Raw genomic sequence first — 18,093 nt, 5'->3', positions numbered from 1 at the left:
CAGAATAAATCAATGTGGTTATCTGATATCAATTCGTTTACCAGTAATGCTTTCGATGACAGAGATCTAATATTTAATAGTCCACATTTGATTTTCCTATTCTGTTCTATCGTTGCAGTGGTTGTTTTAATTCCAATTAGGTTGTTTAGTATAGCACCTCTTTTGTTAGCGTTTGGTTTAAACGGTCTCAGTCGGGGGACAGACACGGTGGTTATGGGATTATGAATGGGTGATTGCTCTGAAGGGAGCACAGAGGGGCGTGTAGCGCTGTATCTCTGATTATTGACTTTGGGAGAGTGTGTCTGGTCAGTGTGCTTGTGGGAGTGTTTACGGGATGTAAACAGTCAATCAGAGGTCTGGCAGCATGATTGGATCACACACACACACACACACACACACACACACACACACACACTCACACTCACACACAGAGACACAAACACAGATGGACACACAGACACACACAGACACACAGACACACACACACACACAAGTATGTGTGTTTAGTGTTTAGACTGTTTCCTGTGACTGCTTCACAATAAAAGTCTCCTGTGTTTGTCCAGTTGAGGATGTTTTAATGTGAAGCAGCAGCAGGAAGTGTTGTGTTAGCATTAGCATCCAGATATCAATCAGCTGTGATACGGCTGCAGGAGAGAGAACAGGAAACACAGTTCTCAACCTGATCAACTCCCTCTCAGTAACACTGATCACATGCTGCAGCGTTTCCTGTAAAGCTGTCATGAGGAGGAGTCACCGCAAAACTTTCTGCACAATTTCCCGCTTATCATTAAAAACCACACAGATGATTACTGATTATCAGCAGGGTGACAGAATGTTACTATGCAGAATTTCACACAGACTTAAAACACATTTAAAACATAAAAAACATAACTCCAAATATTAAATCTCCACCTCGAACAGAAAAACACTAAATTCTTCAGATTGTCATTCTGGATCATCTCTGATAACTGTTAAACAATCTGCAGATTCTGTCTGGTTCTGATGATGAGTAAAGTTATAATTTCTGATATGGCATCATTAGTTCAGTGTTTGGTTAAATAATTAGGGTTAAGGTTGGATGTTACAGAAATAACAACGGATTAAAAATAGAATCAGAAACGTGGTTTGATTTGATGAAAATTTGAAGGATTCTAACGATTTGACTAAATCCATTTTTCCTTTTGTTGTCTTTTCTTTCTCTGTCTCTGATTTACAGATCGATATGTGAATATGAAATGTTTTAACACTGCAACTGAAACGGTGTGTTATGAAGCCATGAGGCACTTTGTGTGTCTGAGAGGAAATAAAGAATCAATGAATGATAAGAAGAGACGATGTTTAAAGCAGAGTGGTACCTGAGCTCCACAGCAGCAGCAGCAGCAGCAGGTCATCCATTTCCAGGTGGAGGGTCTCTCTGCGTCCGTATTCCCGTCTGTCTGCTCTCTGCTCTGATCATCACATGTGCTGTCCTCAGGTTGCATCTGCATACAGGAAGAGGCGGAGCTTTACTGGAATACATCTCATTTATAGCCATTTGTACTCAGAACTCAGATATTCTGAGGTGAAAGTCGGTAACACGCCCCCTGTTTCCAAAGTTTAACTCTACTTGTCTTGCATGTGTGTGTGAACATATAACAACTAAATAAAAGCACTACATATCTGTCTCTGTCTCTACCTCGTTAAACTCTTGTCACCTGCTGGATTGCTGGCAGCTGGCTCTCACTGATGCTGACCTGGATGTTGTAGTTTTAGGCTGGTGGCCATCTTGGTTGTAGGCTGTTGCAGCCACCTTGGGGACATTCCTCCCATCCAGCACACAGCCTCTCAGGATGCAGTTTGACAGAACTAAAGTAGGAAAAAGAGTGTGATTGTGTGTCTGTGTGTCTCTGATGGCTCCATTAAAGATGATGTTTCCACTCTGTGGACTGAAGGGAACTCTGAACTGAATCTCTGAGAAACTGATGCTCTGATAAGAAGCTGCTCACACACACACACACACACACACACACACACACACACACAGATGACAGATTGTAGGACTGTGGTTTCTGACATGTTCCATCAGATTAAAGCTGGCACAGTCTCACACACACACACACACACACACACACACACACACACACACACACACACACACACACACACACGTCCGGATGTTTCTGCTTGCAGTCAGTTGCCTACTGGAAATATGTCACATACAATTTGATGGAAGTGATGCTTTTGAAAACATGACATTTCTGACAATAAATTAAAGAGTTGTTTGAAAAGTCATGTCTATTTTAGACTATTTTTAACTACATAAAGCCTGAGTGTCTACGTCGGTAGGATTATCAGATGAAATTCTCCTAAAGCTAAAAACCCCGTTCGCAGCGGTGGAAGCCCGGTGCTCGGAAGCTCCAACGGCCGCTACGAGTTCATGTCACTGGCCAAGCCGTTGACCCGGTCCTCGCCGTCTCATCTCCTCCAGCGGCAGGGCTCCAAGCCGGCCATGGCTCCCCTCCGAGCATCGGAGTTTGTGTGTGTGTGTGTGTGTGTGTGTGTGTGTTGTAGTAAAGAGAGAGAATGGGAGAAGGAAGTTTGTGTGAGGTGGACCTGGTCACCACAGACCCAAATCTTCTCAGCTGTTGCTACTGTCATATGCTGCACTGTCTCTTCACGTGGCACATTGTATGTGTGTGTGTATACAATGTGTAATCAAGTGATGACTATTTACAGTAACAGTAATGTAAATGCTAAATGCCCTAATACCTGTTGATACTACAACAATGCAAAGTATAGGCTCTTAACATTGCAGTTTTGCACATATGTAAGACTCGATTTCTCCATTTCTTTGCACAAAACTCTCCAGAAAGTGACATTTAATGGTTTATTTTTCAAAAACATTTCTCGGGTGGGCATACCCCCAGACCCCCCTAGGGAGAGCCCCCCCCCCACATAACAAATCCCAATTTAACCCCTGCTCACACAGACAAACCCACACAGCACACACAGCCACACAAACATACACACACACACACACTAACACAGAAACACATGCTAACACACATTCTAAAACACACATACACTCAAACACACACTAACATGCACACACACACACACACACACACACTAACACACACACACTAACAGACACACACACAATAACACACACACACACACACACACATACACAGAAGCACACACAGAAGCACACACAAACACACACACACACACCCCACCCACTGCATGAAAAGTGGGATTTTCGTCAGTAAGCGTTACTGTAGATTGTCTTGGAAGTTCAGGTTTACGACTGTAAACGGCAATTTAGGCCACGTCCTCACGTACCAAAACCATCTTTTTTTTACCCGTCTTCCCTGGATTCGTTTCAAGAATAGTTACGTCCAAACGGATCCATTTGTAAAAGAACTCAACACGCTGACGACTGAAGGGAACTTCTCTGAACTGAATCTCTGGGAAACTGATGCTCTGATAAGAAGCTGCTCACACACACACACACACACACACACACACACACACACACACACACACACACAGATGACAGATTGTAGGACTGTGGTTTCTGACATGTTCCATCAGATTAACTCTAGCAGTCTCGTTGCCGTGGAAACATCAGCAGACAGACTTTCACACAGAACTCAACTACAGCTCAACTAAACATTATATTGATTGGTGATCAAACTATTGATTCAATATCAAGACACTTTTTAGAGATCCAGCACGTTGCTCTGCTTCTGCAATCTATTGGTTCTTCTTTTTGTTATTTAACAGCAACTCACTGGTTAAATAAGTTCTTGTTTTGATATATTTTTTTTAAATAATTTAAATCTGACCATATGGCCTCATCAATAAACAAGCTGTTCTTTAATGTTGCTGATATTAAAGTATTGGTTCAGGCACCATTTAGGGAAAATAAACAACCGATACCCAACCTGTGTAAAGACACAGAACAATCAGTTCCACAGAAACACACAGGAAATGTCCTGAAGCTGTCACAGTGACCACACTTTGATCCCACACATCTGACAGACCGTCCTCTTTATTAGAACTACAGTACCCATGAGCCTCAGCTGGAGCTCCGGCTGTCACAATCAGAGCTGGGAATCGCTGCTGATTTCTTGAATCTATTCATTCACATGATCCAGATTTGATTACATTTCTGATCCCAATGTTGATTCTTGATTCTTCATATTCAGTTGTTAAACCAACTTAGTTTGGATATAAAAGAGATTCTACAGTTGTACAAGGTTCCCTCTAATCTTCTGCATTATTAAAACTATCAATCTTTAGATGAAAGCAGATACATTTATGTACCTTTTATTAATGGGGACTTAACAAACATGAACACAAAATAAAGTTAAACTCTGCAGACTTTACAGTATGTGAGTTATGTGACATTTCATTCAGATATCTGGAGGTCAGAGGTCAAGGGAGCCTTTTGAAAATACCTTGCCAAAATAAAAGCCTATTTTGATCACTTCCCATCTAACTAGCATGACATAGTTGGTACCTATTGATTCCTTAGGTTTTCTACCCTGCAAAAAAAGCAACATCTTATAAAGTATATTCCTCTTATTTCTAGTAGATACATTACACAGCAGCATCTAAAGGAATCTCAATTGAGGATAAAATTTAGTCAAGCAGTTTAACCACCATGTGTTGTCGCATTTTGCCTTCCCAAGTCTCTGAAGTTCCTGTTTTCATGAATGAGTATTTACATGCTGCTCAACTCAAACACAACAGGCTTTCTGGGGACATTATACAGACAACGTAATAGTTTGTTGTGGGGACCAGTTTGGTCCAAAATGTTTCACACACAGTTTCTACTCAGACACTGACAAAAGGTATGCTGTGGGGATATTGTCAGTGTCCAGAAAACACTGATAATTACCCATTAAAAAGACCCTTCTGAAGGTTAAGATCTACCCTAAGTAGCCTACCATACTTCTACAAACCTTCTAGATGCATTACATTACACTGTTGAGTGTAATAATTTATACTACAGTACATTACATTACACCTCCTTCCTCTTCTTAGCTACTTAAGACATCAAAATACCAAAACCTGACATAAAGAGACTGTAGAATGAAATATGAAGTAATGAACATTAATGCACAAATCCAATCTGATCACTAACAAATACCAGTGCAGGAACTCTGGTTAAAATATCTGATTTGCCTGCAGTTTCAACATAGCCTTAGATTGATATCTTCTATAATATTCATATCCTAATCAATTCAAGAGATTTTGATACATGTTGCAACACCATGGGCCATTGTGTACACTGTATAATGTGCAACATACTTGTGTTCTCCATGGGCAGTCTTCACCCCCATAGTCATGCGTAATTTCCTCTCCTTTAATGTTGAAATGACCCATCTTCTCTCGAAGCATCAATACTTAAAATGGAAACATGAGAAAGGAGGAAATACAAACATCACTAAATATCACCACATCAGAGCCTCACTTAGAGAGTATAGTACAGGTACAAGTTGAAGTCTTACCACCATGTTTTCCCTTTCCACTTAAACACAAACATAAAAACAGCACATGACGGGTGGTAAAGTTTTCGTCTTCCCTGGGATTCTGCGTCATTTCTAATATCTCCCCTGTATTCTACAACAAAATCTCCTTTGCAAATAGAGGACTTTGGAAATACACCACGTCCTGTGAAAGACAAAAAAAGCATTTTCAACATTTTCTTTCATATTAGTCTAGACCTTAACATATAGTAGCAAATTTGAGATCATCAAGTTAGCCTGACATTCTGCATTAGATGTTCATCAAATAATGATTGTATACATTATAATTATTATCTGATAAATCACATCAGACACCATCTTACCTTTAACTGCATTGATATACTTCACCTCTAATTTGGATGTCTTGTCAGACTTTGAAAGAACATAGTGAGTGGCATCCTGAAGGGGGCTGATCCGTGGTGCCATTTTTATACTGCAGGAAAATGTTTAAAATTACATAATTACAATACATGAGTAATTTTGTGAATGCTGATTCAACAGCATTCACAGTATTGTTATTCTATTCTTTATTAATTATTATTATTATTATTATTATTATTATTATTATTATTATTATTATTATTATTCCACATATGTTTTTTGGTCTTCAACAACCTCAGCATTAGCCTGACGTGGTCATACTCAGATTCTAGTCAGAATGTGAGTCTGATACCACTCCATTGGGCTGGGATTATGGGGCGTGTTCCAACCGAACCAGGAAAGAAAATGCCTCTGCATTCATTGGATAGACCAGGGGTGGCCAACCAGTTAGGTATAAAGAGCCACAAAAAAAACCGCACCATAGCAAAAAGCCACACAACACATGCATGTCCACACTACAACAGCAACAGTGTCTTCCAGATCTAATGACAGTCATAATACATAGCAGTTTTCATAGTTTTTTTTCTCACTTAGATTGACTCAGTGGGAAACCTGACAGTCTTTGTTATCCACAATCCTTTTCAGGTCTTGCTTGAACTCGATTGTGGCCACTTGAAGCAACTCTCTCACTCATTTGTCACTAAAGGGGCTTTCAAACAATCGGATTCAGCAGTGAAAGGGTTAACGAGGAAGGTGATCTGTGGCCGCTGTTTTTCCTCAGGTTGCAGAATCTGTCCTCAAAACTCTGCTGCATTATTTTCCATTTTAAAATAATTGGTAAATGTATTGGCAGTATTGGCAGATGCATTCAAATGTGCTTTTTTTTTTACTTATCTGAAATACTGTATGTTTCAGAAAAGTTAAAAACAACAATCAACCAATGACACAGCCCACAGCCACACAGTAAGAGCCTCACAGGAGCAGGCAAAGAGCCGCATACGGCTCAAGAGCCACAGGTTCGCCACCTCTGGGATAGACCTACAACCAATCAGAGCAACAGAACTCAACTCAACTGTCAACAGAACTCAACACCATGTATCATCTCCGTAGCAACCACTCGTTGCACAAAGCATTCGTTCTAACTTCCGACTTTTAGACTTTTTTTAAGCTGGATATATCATTTGTTTCATCTAAATATGAATGTGGATAACGTTAGTGATGGTGAGATGATCGCTACAGCTGCATTTCTAGAGATGAATCAGAGAAAACACCTTTTATTTCTCTGATTCATGGCTTTGTTCTAAAGCTGGGCTCCCTCTCTTCAGTCTCTCTCTATCTCTCTCTTCAGTCTCTCTCTATCTCTCTCTTCAGTCTCTCTCTATCTCTCTATCCCTCTCTTCAGTCTCTCTATCCCTCTCTTCAGTCTCTCTCTATCTCTCTCTTCAGTCTCTCTCTATCTCTCTCTTCAGTCTCTCTCTATCCCTCTCTTCAGTCTCTCTCTATCTCTCTCTTCAGTCTCTCTCTATCTCTCTCTTCAGTCTCTCTCTATCCCTCTCTTCAGTCTCTCTCTTCAGTCTCTCTCTATCTCTCTCTTCAGTCTCTCTCTTTCTCTCTCCACCATATAACGTTACCGTGCTTTCGGGCGGTTGTTGAGGCTCCGTCTAAAACTCTGCCATTTCATAAAGCTGTTTGTAACTCAGAAATAAAATGGATTAATGATAATTTTATTCATAGCTATAGTTTATATCTGACTTTACCAGCTGACTTCTCTATTGGCCGTTGAAACAGGTGAAGTCTCTTAAGTTCTAAAACCAGCCTCTGCCACTTGAACAGCTGAGTCGCAGCCACACCATCAGCTGGTTTGAGACGGTCCGGTTCAGGATTTTAAAATGAATGCGCTGTCGATATCTTCTGTAACAGAGCGATGGTGGAATCTACACATCTCAATTCTCCCGCGGCAGCCACCTGTTGTAAACAAATTCAACCCAAGCGCTCTATGATGACGTGGTTGATTCTGTTACTGTTGATCATCTGACCGACAATCTGATTGGTCCGAACAGATCTTGTTCGAGCGTAATTGCTCCTCAACGGATCAAGTCCAGACCGAACTTCCCGACCTCGAATGTTGTGGGCGGGGCTAAGTTTGGCTGCCATCCAGGCTACCTCAGCATACTTTCAGCTAGAAAAACCCTTCAAATATCAAAATGTTCAGCTCTTTCAGCACATGATGGGACTTCTTCAACTTTTGTTCTGCTATTTATACTTTTTAAATATTAAGCTCTTTTAACACGTGAAGTAGTAAGTAAGTAAGTAAACTTTATTTATATAGTACCTATCACAGACAGAGTCACAAAGTGCTTTACATGCAGCAAGTTTAACAGTTTAAAAAACATCATACAAACATAAAAACAATGATAGCTCAGTCAAGTGAAAGCTTGTCTGAATAGGAGTGTCTTCAGCTGTTTTGTAAAATAAACGATAGAATCAGTCACACGCAGCGACAGGGGCAGGGCGTTCCCCAATTTGGGAGCAACTGCCTGAAAGGAGCGGTCTCCCCCGATCTCCCCAAGGCGGGTTTTTGGGACCATCAGGAGATTTTGACCTGAGGAACGAAGCGTGCAGAAAGAGGAGTAAGGGGTCAACAAATCAGCGATATATTTCGGCGTCTCTCCATGTAGTGCTCTAAAAGTTAAAACTAAAATTTTATAATCAATTCTGTATTTTACTGGAAGCCAGTGGAGAGTAAACTAAATCAGGGTAATGTGTGCCCTTCTGTTTGTTCCTGTTAAAAGCCTGGCTGCTGCATTTTGCACCAATTGAAGGTGGCTCAGCGAAGATTTATTAAAACAAGTAAAAAGAGAATTACAGTAATCTAACCGTGAAGAAATAAAGGCATGAATGATCATCTCCATGGTAACTTTGGGAAGTATTGTTCTCAATTTAGAGATATTTCTCAAATGATAAAAACAGTTTCTGACCAACTGTCTAGAATGACCATCCAAAGACATCGATTGGTCGAACAAAACACCAAGGTTTCTTAGGCTCAGCTGGACGGAGGAGTCCAAGGAACTGAGGTGTAGTTTAATTTGGGGTAGTTTTTGTTCTGGAGCAATGATCAATGTTTCGGTCTTTTTTGTATTCAGTTGTAGATAATTGTTGTATAACCAAGTCTTAATGCTTGACAGACATTCCAATAAATCAGTTAATTTACCGAACTCTGATTCTTTGAATGAGCAGTACAACTGAATGTCATCAGCGTAAAAGTGGTAAGACACATTATTGAAATTACGGATTATTTCACCAAGAGGGCTAATATACAATAGAAACAAAAGAGGACCTAAAACCGAACCCTGAGGAAGTCCGTATGACAGAAAGGTCATTTCTGACAAGATGTTGTTAACAGACACACAAAAATCTATCACTCAGGTAAGAGGTGAACCATTTAAGAACAGACCCAGAAAACCCCATTTCACTGTGTAACCGATTTAACAATACTGTACGGTCCAACGTATCAAATGCAGAAGACAGGTCAAGTAAAATCCCCACAGTGTACTGTCCAGAGTCAGCAGCCATCAGAATGACATTACATACTTTAAGAAGCGTAGTCTCAGTTGAAAGACATTTACGAAAACCTGACTGAAATTTGTCAAGCAAATTTTTTCCATCAAGAAATGAAGTCAGCTGGCCCGCCACCACTTTCTCAAGTATTTTAGATAAGAAAGGCAGTTTAGATATAGGCCTGTAGTTAGTTGGTTCAAAAGAATCCAAATTAGGTTTCTTCAGTATGGGACTAACAACTGCTTGTTTAAAATGGCTGGGCACAGAACCAGTTAAAAGGGAAAGGTTAATCATTTTAACAACATACGGTCCAACTAATTCAAACACATTTAATAGCAATGAGGTCGGCAATACATCGAGCGGACTTGAAGATGGTTTCACTTTACTTAACAGGCCCTTAATATCATCTCGAGTGAGAGGTGAAAAAGTATCCCAGGAGTATGAGACTACTGGCCCACAGGATAAGATATCAAGAGATGGGTTAATAGTAGTTCTAATTTCTTGCACCTTGTTTAAAAAAGCGTAAAAACCTATTGCAATCAGACTTTGAGTGTACAGGCACTTGGGGAGCGGGAGGAGAGACAATCTTAGATATTGTATCAAACAGGACTTTAGGATTTTTCTTGTTCAGAGTTACCAGATTAGCAAAATAATCCGACCTGGCCTGTTTTATCATAACATTAAGCAGTGTGATAAGCTCCCTCAAATGCAGTCTATGTACTTCCAGACTTGTGGATTTCCACAAACGTTCAACTTTACGGCACTTTCTCCTGAAAGACATTATTTCTTCATTCATCCAAGGGCAAGAATTTTTAGGGAATGTGCTTTTACTTTTCAGGAGAGCAACGTTATTTAAAACCGACAGACAATGATTATTAAAAGACTGAAGAAATGATTCAGCATCACTTCAGTCATTAAAAGAAATAGGGTCAAATGACTCAGAAAATGTCTCAGCTGTAGTTTGATTAATAATACGTCTTTGCAGCATCGGTCTACAAGGAAAGCAGTCCACATTTGAAGACAGATTGAAAAATATGCAACAATGATCTGTCACATTTATGTTCATAACACTCAGTTGGTCAATGCTCAGGCCTAAAGAAAAAACAAGGTCCAGAGTATGGCCTTTTATATGTGTAGGACCGGAGACATACTGTTTAAAATTAAATGATTCAGTGAGTGTTGAGAACTCAGATGCCACAGTACATGAAGAGTCATCGATATGGAAGTTAAAATCCCCAAGCATAAGAACACTTTCAAGTTTGATAATTGAAGATTAAAACTCTGCAAAATCATCTAAAAACAAGCGAGCAGGACCAGGAGGTTGGTAAATTAACACACAGTAAAATCAATCAGTATTTCCAACCTTAGTCATCTGTAGTTCAAAGGAGTCGAAAGAGTCCGAATTTATCATCCTGCAGCAGAAACAGTCCCGGTACACGAGTGCAAGTCCACCTCCTCGCCGCAACACCTGCGGTGTCCCAAACACAGAACAGTCCGGAGGACACAGTTCATTTAGATGGGTGTACTCCATTTCTCGCTGCCAAGTCTCAGTTAGGAACATAAAGTCAATATGTTCCTTTGTAAATAAATCGTTGAGGATGAACGCCTTGTTGGCAATGGAGCGCGCGATAAACAAAGCAAATCGCGCCGGCTGGGCACGTTCAGATGGGTCGGGGTTGACACTTGCTAGCTGGCATGTCACAGGACACAGAAACACTCTTTTAACACGTGAACCTAGCTTCTATGTAACCTAATAAGGGGAAGTATGCAGTCTTGCTTTTTATGCACTACTGACAGGCTGAGATTGTTAATAAAAGTGTCTGACAACACTTTCGATATCAGAACGTGACCTTTTGACTGAAGACAGCGGTGTGGAGAGTGGAACACAACTCGAGAAAAAGGCGTTCAGGATGTCTGTTTTTTCAGAGTAGGCTACAGCAATCACAGGCTCCTGTTAATAAAAGTTTGTCAGTGCCATGGCTCAATATTTAAATGGTTTCAACGATGTGGATGTGGTCGTTATAATTGGATGGCCGCCTGTATTCATTTGAGCCAGAGTACAACGTTAATGACTGTTAAAGAAAGCATTGGGAATCTGAACCAAACACGTTCATAACACGATGGCTTGAGTTGCAAAACCTGAAGGTGCTTTTATTTACAAAAAAGTGGTTAAACAGACGCAGGACGTCCACCGCAAAAACAGAACAAATAAAAACCATGTTTTTACACAAGGTTTTCACTAGCAAAGTTTCTCAGTTTCACATCACATCACTGAACGCCATGCTTAGGTGGCCAGAAGCTAATATATGTTATAAGCCCCTCCCACTAGACCAAACCACTCTCAACTGCTACAATTATCTCTCAATTATGTTACCATTTAGACATTCATAATTTTGCTGCTAGTTTCTACCATAAACAAATAACAGACACTTGATCAAGTAATTTTCCACTCTACTAACTTTAGAAAACACAAAAACTTACACATTTTCAACTAAGTCAAGTCTCTTTATTAGTCTCCCTAAGGAGAAATTCGCCTTGGACAGAGAGAACTTGCCTTGCAAGAGTAACAACATAGACACACATCACAGGGTTAAAAAAGAAGTTAGAGAAACAAATGAACATGACACATATAGGCTACTCAAATAGCTGTACAAATTACAAGTTACCATATTATAAAAACTGCTAGTAAATATCCTAAAAGTGCTGTAATTCCATCATTCATTCATATCCATACATACCTTCAAAAGATCTACCCTCACCTATGACCCAGATATATGGTATCTCCCACCATCAGCACACCTCAGTGTGACAGTTTTAGGCCCTATATGAACTCCAGGGACTGGAGAGAGAGAGTTCAAAATAATGGTTAAGTAACATAGTTTGTTGTAAAATAGAAATGAATAAACTGAACTGACTAAACTAAACTAATGCAATGTGGTATTTTTTTCAACAGTGTTTTAGTGAATGAAATGTATAAAAGTGTGACTGCTAATTTACTGTCTGGGTGCTTGGTGACCTGAGTAGGTTTACCATGTGCCATCCAAAAGTGACAGAGCCTTTGTCACACGGACGAAGAGAGAGAGAGAGGAGAAGGGTGAAGCAGCGGCTGGAGGGCTACGGGGCTTGGGATATTGGTAGTGCTCCCATGGGTGCTGTGCCCTGTCTGTTATCACACAACAGGCTTTGTGGGGACATTTTACACACAATGTTAGCCTACAGTTTGTTGTGGGGACCAGTTTTGTACAATGCTTCACACACAGTTTCTACTCAGACACTGACAGAAGGTGTACTGTGGGCACATCGTCAGTGTCCAGAAAACACTGATAATTAACTAAGAAAAAAGACCCTTAGCTGATTAAGACAACAGAAATACCTTGGGGCGGCCCCTAGCTCACCCAGTAAGAGCGTTCGCCCCATGTTGTTCCAACCCGCTGCCCTTTGCTGCGTGTCATCCCCCATCTCTCTCCCCCTTTCCGGTCTATCCACTGTCAATAAAGGGAAAATGCCCCAAACAATAATCTTAAAAAAAAGACAACAAACATACCAAAACCTGAGATAAAGAGACTGTAGAATGAAATCTGAAGTAATGAACATGAATGCACAAATCCAATCTGATCACTAACAAATAACAGTGCAGGAACTCTGGTTAAAAATTCAACACCTTTACAATAGATTGTATACAAAAACAACTGAGGCCTCCACTCTGCGTCTGTAGTTAGCCTAATCCTAGCACTAAACACTGCTTATATTGGGTCGTCATATGCCTCCAAATATCCCACTACCACTTATAAATGCACTTACCTTGTGTTTCACTTTAGTTTCTCTGTCCAAATCATTAGCCCATTATTTTTATTTTTATTCAACCTTTATTTAACCAGGTAGGCCATTCAGAACAGGTTCTCATTCTCAACGCTGACCTGGCCAAGAAAAGCTTTAGCATTAGCTGTCAGACAGACAGGCAGTTAGAGAGACAGACAGACAGATTTGTGAGACAAAGCCCAGAGATTAGGACTTATACGACGAGAGAAGCCTTCTGTAAATTAAAACCCCCTGAGAGATAGACTAACAGGTAACTTACCCATGATGCATCAGTGCTGGGCTTGTGTTCAGACTCTGTGGCGCCTCCTACAGGAGAGACGTGTTGCTGCAGCGCTGCCGCCTCCTCGTTATCCCCCGACGTCCCGCTGCTGCCTGCACACAGGTCACATGATACAGGTCACATGGTACAGGTCACATGGTACAGGTCACATGGTACAGGTCACATGATACAGGTCACATGGTACAGGTCACATGGTACAGGTCACATGATACAGGTCACATGGTACAGGTCACATGGTACAGGTCACATGGTACAGGTCACATGATACAGGTCACATGATACAGGTCACATGGTACAGGTCACATGTTACAGGTCACATGATACAGGTCACATGATACAGGTCACATGGTACAGGTCACATGGTACAGGTCACATTTCATTGATGAAGAAGCCATTGATCAACATCAGTGTAAATGTGCTGGCTGAGTGTGGAGTCTCTGATAATATAAATATAAAGAAAGGTGACCTGACTCTCACCTTTAGCAGTGCTCTCTGCTGGCTCCTCCTCTTCCTCACTGCTCCTCTCACCCTGAGAGAGGGAGAGACCCTTCATCATTACATCATCATTACATCATCATTACATCATCATCATATCAACATTACTGGTGCGTTCATGCCACCTCTGAATGACAGGGACCGCCCCCGTGATTATGTTGTTTTTCCGACTACCAGCGTTCACATGGATAGGATGGTCGGGATGCGTGTTCTTCTTCTTCTGTTATATTGGCGTTTGGCATAACAACTTGTTGCCTGACTGCCACCAGCTGCTGGCGTAGCCTAGGAGCATCCTTATATATATGTCAATGGGAGCATCAGGTGTGTGAAAACCTGGTGAAAACATGGAGGCCACAATAATTTGCTGCTGTTTTCTAATGCGAGCATCCAACCAGCACATGGTCAGGTGTTTGAGTTATCTGCAGGACAACGAACGGGAAAGGACAGGATAAGGTGTTGTTGTTTCATACATAGGTCTCTTTATGAATAATCTGAAACATGTTATGTCTGTGTATGGTTCTCAGCAGAGGCGTTTGTCCACAATAAATAAGTTTATTGTCATTGAAATATGTTCAGTGAACCAAAGTCGCCTCCATCAAACGTCAGCGTCACCAACTGGGAAACTCGGTCAAAATCCAGCCCCAGTTTCCCCCTCTGATTCCAACAGGAAGGGACGAGAATGATGACGTTTTCACTCGGAAAAACGTTTTCACTCGGAAAAACGTTTTTCTGATGTCTATGAACGCACGGTACATCATCATCATATCAACACAGACACACACAGAAACACAGATACACACAGATACACACACACACACAGATACACACACACACACACAGATACACACAGATACACACACAGACACACACAGATACACACACACACACACACACACACACACACACACACAGATACACGCAGAAACACACACACACACACAGACACACACAGATACACACAGACACACAGACACACAGACACACAGACACACACAGAAACCCACCTGGTGGGTGTTGGAGGTGAGTCTGTGGAGGCGTGTCCTCAGTTGTAGCTCCTCCCCCTGCGAGCTGAGCAGCAGCAGCTCCAGCCTATCAGATTGCTCCGTCAGCTGTCGGACCGTCTCCCGGTACTGGTCCTTCTCCTGCAGGAGCAGCCGCGCCTCCTCCTGCTGCTCCGCCCGCGATGCCAGAGCCTGGACAGCCAATCACACGCTTTGCCTTCATGACATCATCAACAACATCTTTACAACTACAACTTTGTTGTTGTTTAGTCGGCAGCCTGGTGGGTTTGGTGATGCTGATTTTGGGGATAAATGTCTTGTATGTGTCTGTATTTTTGTGTCTTCCTTTCTTGGCTTTTACAATCTTCTGTCTCTTTTTTTTGGGCATTTCTGCCTTTATGGGACAGGAAAGCTGAGTTATGAAGGGAGGGGAAGACATGCAGGAAAACCGTCTCAGGTCGGACTCGAACCCTGGACCTTCTGCGTTGAGGAACAAACCTCTACACATGTAACCGGCCACCTTCTGTCTCTTTTTATATATTCTTAACCCTCGTGTTGTCGTCTCGGCGACCACGCAGCTTTTTGTCATTCTGGGTCTAAATGAATTTGGTCGTCTTTTTTGACGTTTTGAAGGTTTTTTTTCCCACGTTTTTTGTCACTTTTTTTCCGATGTCTTTGTTGATTTTATTTTATTTATTTTTTATGTTTTTTTTTTTTTTAATCAAGTTTTTGAAGTTTTTCTGAAGTCTCTGTCGATTTTTGTTTTGAAGTTTTTCTTGTTTTTTTTCCCACGTGTTTGAAGCATTTTTGTCACCTTTTTCAACCTTCTATACATTTTTATTCAAATGCTATAAAATCCAATAAAATACCCAAATTAATTGAGAGTATTGAACTCATAATTTCTTTTACACTAAAGAATGTTGTACAGAACCATCCACGGTATTTGTTGAAAGAAACCCAAATTTCTGATATAGAAACTTTTTAAAAATGGGTCAAATTTGACCCGAGGAAACAGGAGGGTTAAATTGATTTATTCACCTGCTACTGGACCAATGTCAAAGGTTGTTGTTCACATCAGACACAAAAACATGAGAAAACAGGGTCACACTGGAAGAAACTGAAGCCTTTAAACAGCAATCACCCTAAAATACTGAATATTCAACGTGGTGTAATGACTTCACGTAAACATACACCTCCACTTTCTAAAGCCACGTGGCGTGTTATCTGTGCGCATTTTGAGCTATCCACGTGGATGTATAAAAAGTGACAAAAATGCTTCAAAAACGTGGGAAAAAATGCATGTCCACAAACTTCTATATCTCAGGACGATAGTTGTACCTTTAACTTGAAGGTCCATCTTCTGTTTTCAGACACATTTCAGAGGAGCCTTAAATCATATTGTAATATTCCAGCCTGATCTCAATAAGTGGTGTATGTATGACATCCATCCATCCATCTTCTTCCGCTTATCCGGTAACGGGTCGCGGGGGTAGCAGCTCCAGCAGGGGACCCCAAACTTCCCTTTCCCGAGCCACATTAACCAGCTCCGACTGGGGGATCCCGAGGCGTTCCCAGGCCAGGTTGGAGATATAATCCCTCCACCTAGTCCTGGGTCTTCCCTGAGGCCTCCTCCCAGCTGGACGTGCCTGGAACACCTCCCTAGGGAGGCGCCCAGGGGGGCATCCTTACCAGATGCACTCCATCGGTTTCCTGCTGAGAACCATGGCCTCAGATTTAGAGGTGCTGATCCTCATCCCAGCCGCTTCACACTCGGCAGCAAACCGATCCAGTGAGTGCTGAAGGTCACAGGCCGATGATGCCATCAGGACCACATCATCCGCAAAAAGCAGCGATGAGATCCCCAGCTCACCAAACTGCAACCCCTCTCCACCCCGACTACGCCTCGATATCCTGTCCATAAATACTACAAACAGGATTGGTGACAAAGCGCAGCCCTGGCGGAGGCCAACTCTCACCTGAAACGAGTCCGACTTACTGCCGAGAACCCGGACACAGCTCTTGCTTTGGTCGTACAGAGATTGGATGGCCCTGAGAAGGGACCCCCTCACCCCATACTCCCGCAGCACCTCCCACAGTATCTCCCGTATGTATGACATGCCAATCTTAAAAGAAGAAAGCGACGTTTGGGTTTAGGAAACGTGACACGTGGGACCTGATCCCCGGTCTCCTGGTGAAAGTCCTGTGTTTGACCCGTCCTCCCCCCCGACCAACCTCCCTATGTGGATTTTCGCCCCTTTCATTCTACTCTCTTCGGTGTAAATTCACACGCAATTGCAAGGTAATGTAAGTCGATGGAGGCCAAACGGTGTTGATAAACACGCTAAAAAGTGAGTATGCGTCTTAATAACACGCCAATAATGGCATACAAATTGGCGTGTCATACATACGCCACTTCATGACATCAATCTGAAAAAATACAATATGATTTAAGACGCCTTCATACAGGCCTCTGAAATGTGTCTGAGAGCAGAAGATGGACCTTCAAGTTAAAGGTACAACTATCGTCCTGAAATATAGAAGTTTGTGGACATGCATTATCCAAAAGAATGCATCTTCTTGCTTGATTTTGTTGAAATAGATGCCTCCTCACCTTGTCTCTCTCTCGGATCACCTCCTCCAGCTGTCGGAGGGTTTGTTTGTTTCGTTGGCGGTACATCGGGGCGTCTCCCTTCAGCTGAGCACACAGCAGCTCCAACTCCTCCTTCTCCTCCATGCTCTGAAACAAACGCACCCAGCAGAGACGCTTTACACCACAACATCTGGAAACAAACACCCAGCAGAGACCATACACCCGACATGGAAACAAACGCACCCAGCAGAGAAGCATTACACCCGACAACATCTGGAAACAAACGCACCCAGCAGAGATGCAGTACACCCGACAACATCTGGAAACAAATGCATACAGTGGAACTACAACTCCCATCCCGTCACGTGACGCCCTCTGACCCAAAAAGACTTTTCCCTTCAGACTCACCCGGAGAAAGAAGCTGCAGGCTCATAAATGCTCTGTTTTTTAGTTCTCTTCTTGTGTTTGGGTCGGAACTTCTCACCAAACTCTAGTTCACGTGAACCTGTT

General features: G+C 41.9%; 1 protein-coding gene across 1 annotated transcript; it reads right to left on the bottom strand.

The window, feature by feature from the left end:
- Positions 1-13,410: 13,410 nt before the first annotated feature.
- On the bottom strand, positions 13,411-17,735 carry LOC118494575 (caspase recruitment domain-containing protein 9-like). The gene is made up of 4 exons (XM_035998882.1): positions 17,605-17,735; positions 14,997-15,185; positions 13,975-14,026; positions 13,411-13,589 (listed from the first exon to the last, which is right to left on the bottom strand). Exons 1-4 carry the CDS (start codon positions 17,725-17,727, stop codon positions 13,411-13,413), a joined length of 543 nt encoding a protein of 180 aa, XP_035854775.1. The 5' UTR covers positions 17,728-17,735.
- Between the last annotated feature and the right edge of the window lie 358 nt (positions 17,736-18,093).

The sequence above is a fragment of the Sander lucioperca genome, unplaced genomic scaffold, assembly GCF_008315115.2.
Source record: "Sander lucioperca isolate FBNREF2018 unplaced genomic scaffold, SLUC_FBN_1.2 Unpl_5, whole genome shotgun sequence".
Lineage (NCBI taxonomy): Eukaryota > Metazoa > Chordata > Actinopteri > Perciformes > Percidae > Sander > Sander lucioperca.
The sequence above is the reverse complement of the archived record's forward strand: the minus strand, read 5'-3'. Positions and strand labels throughout refer to the sequence as shown.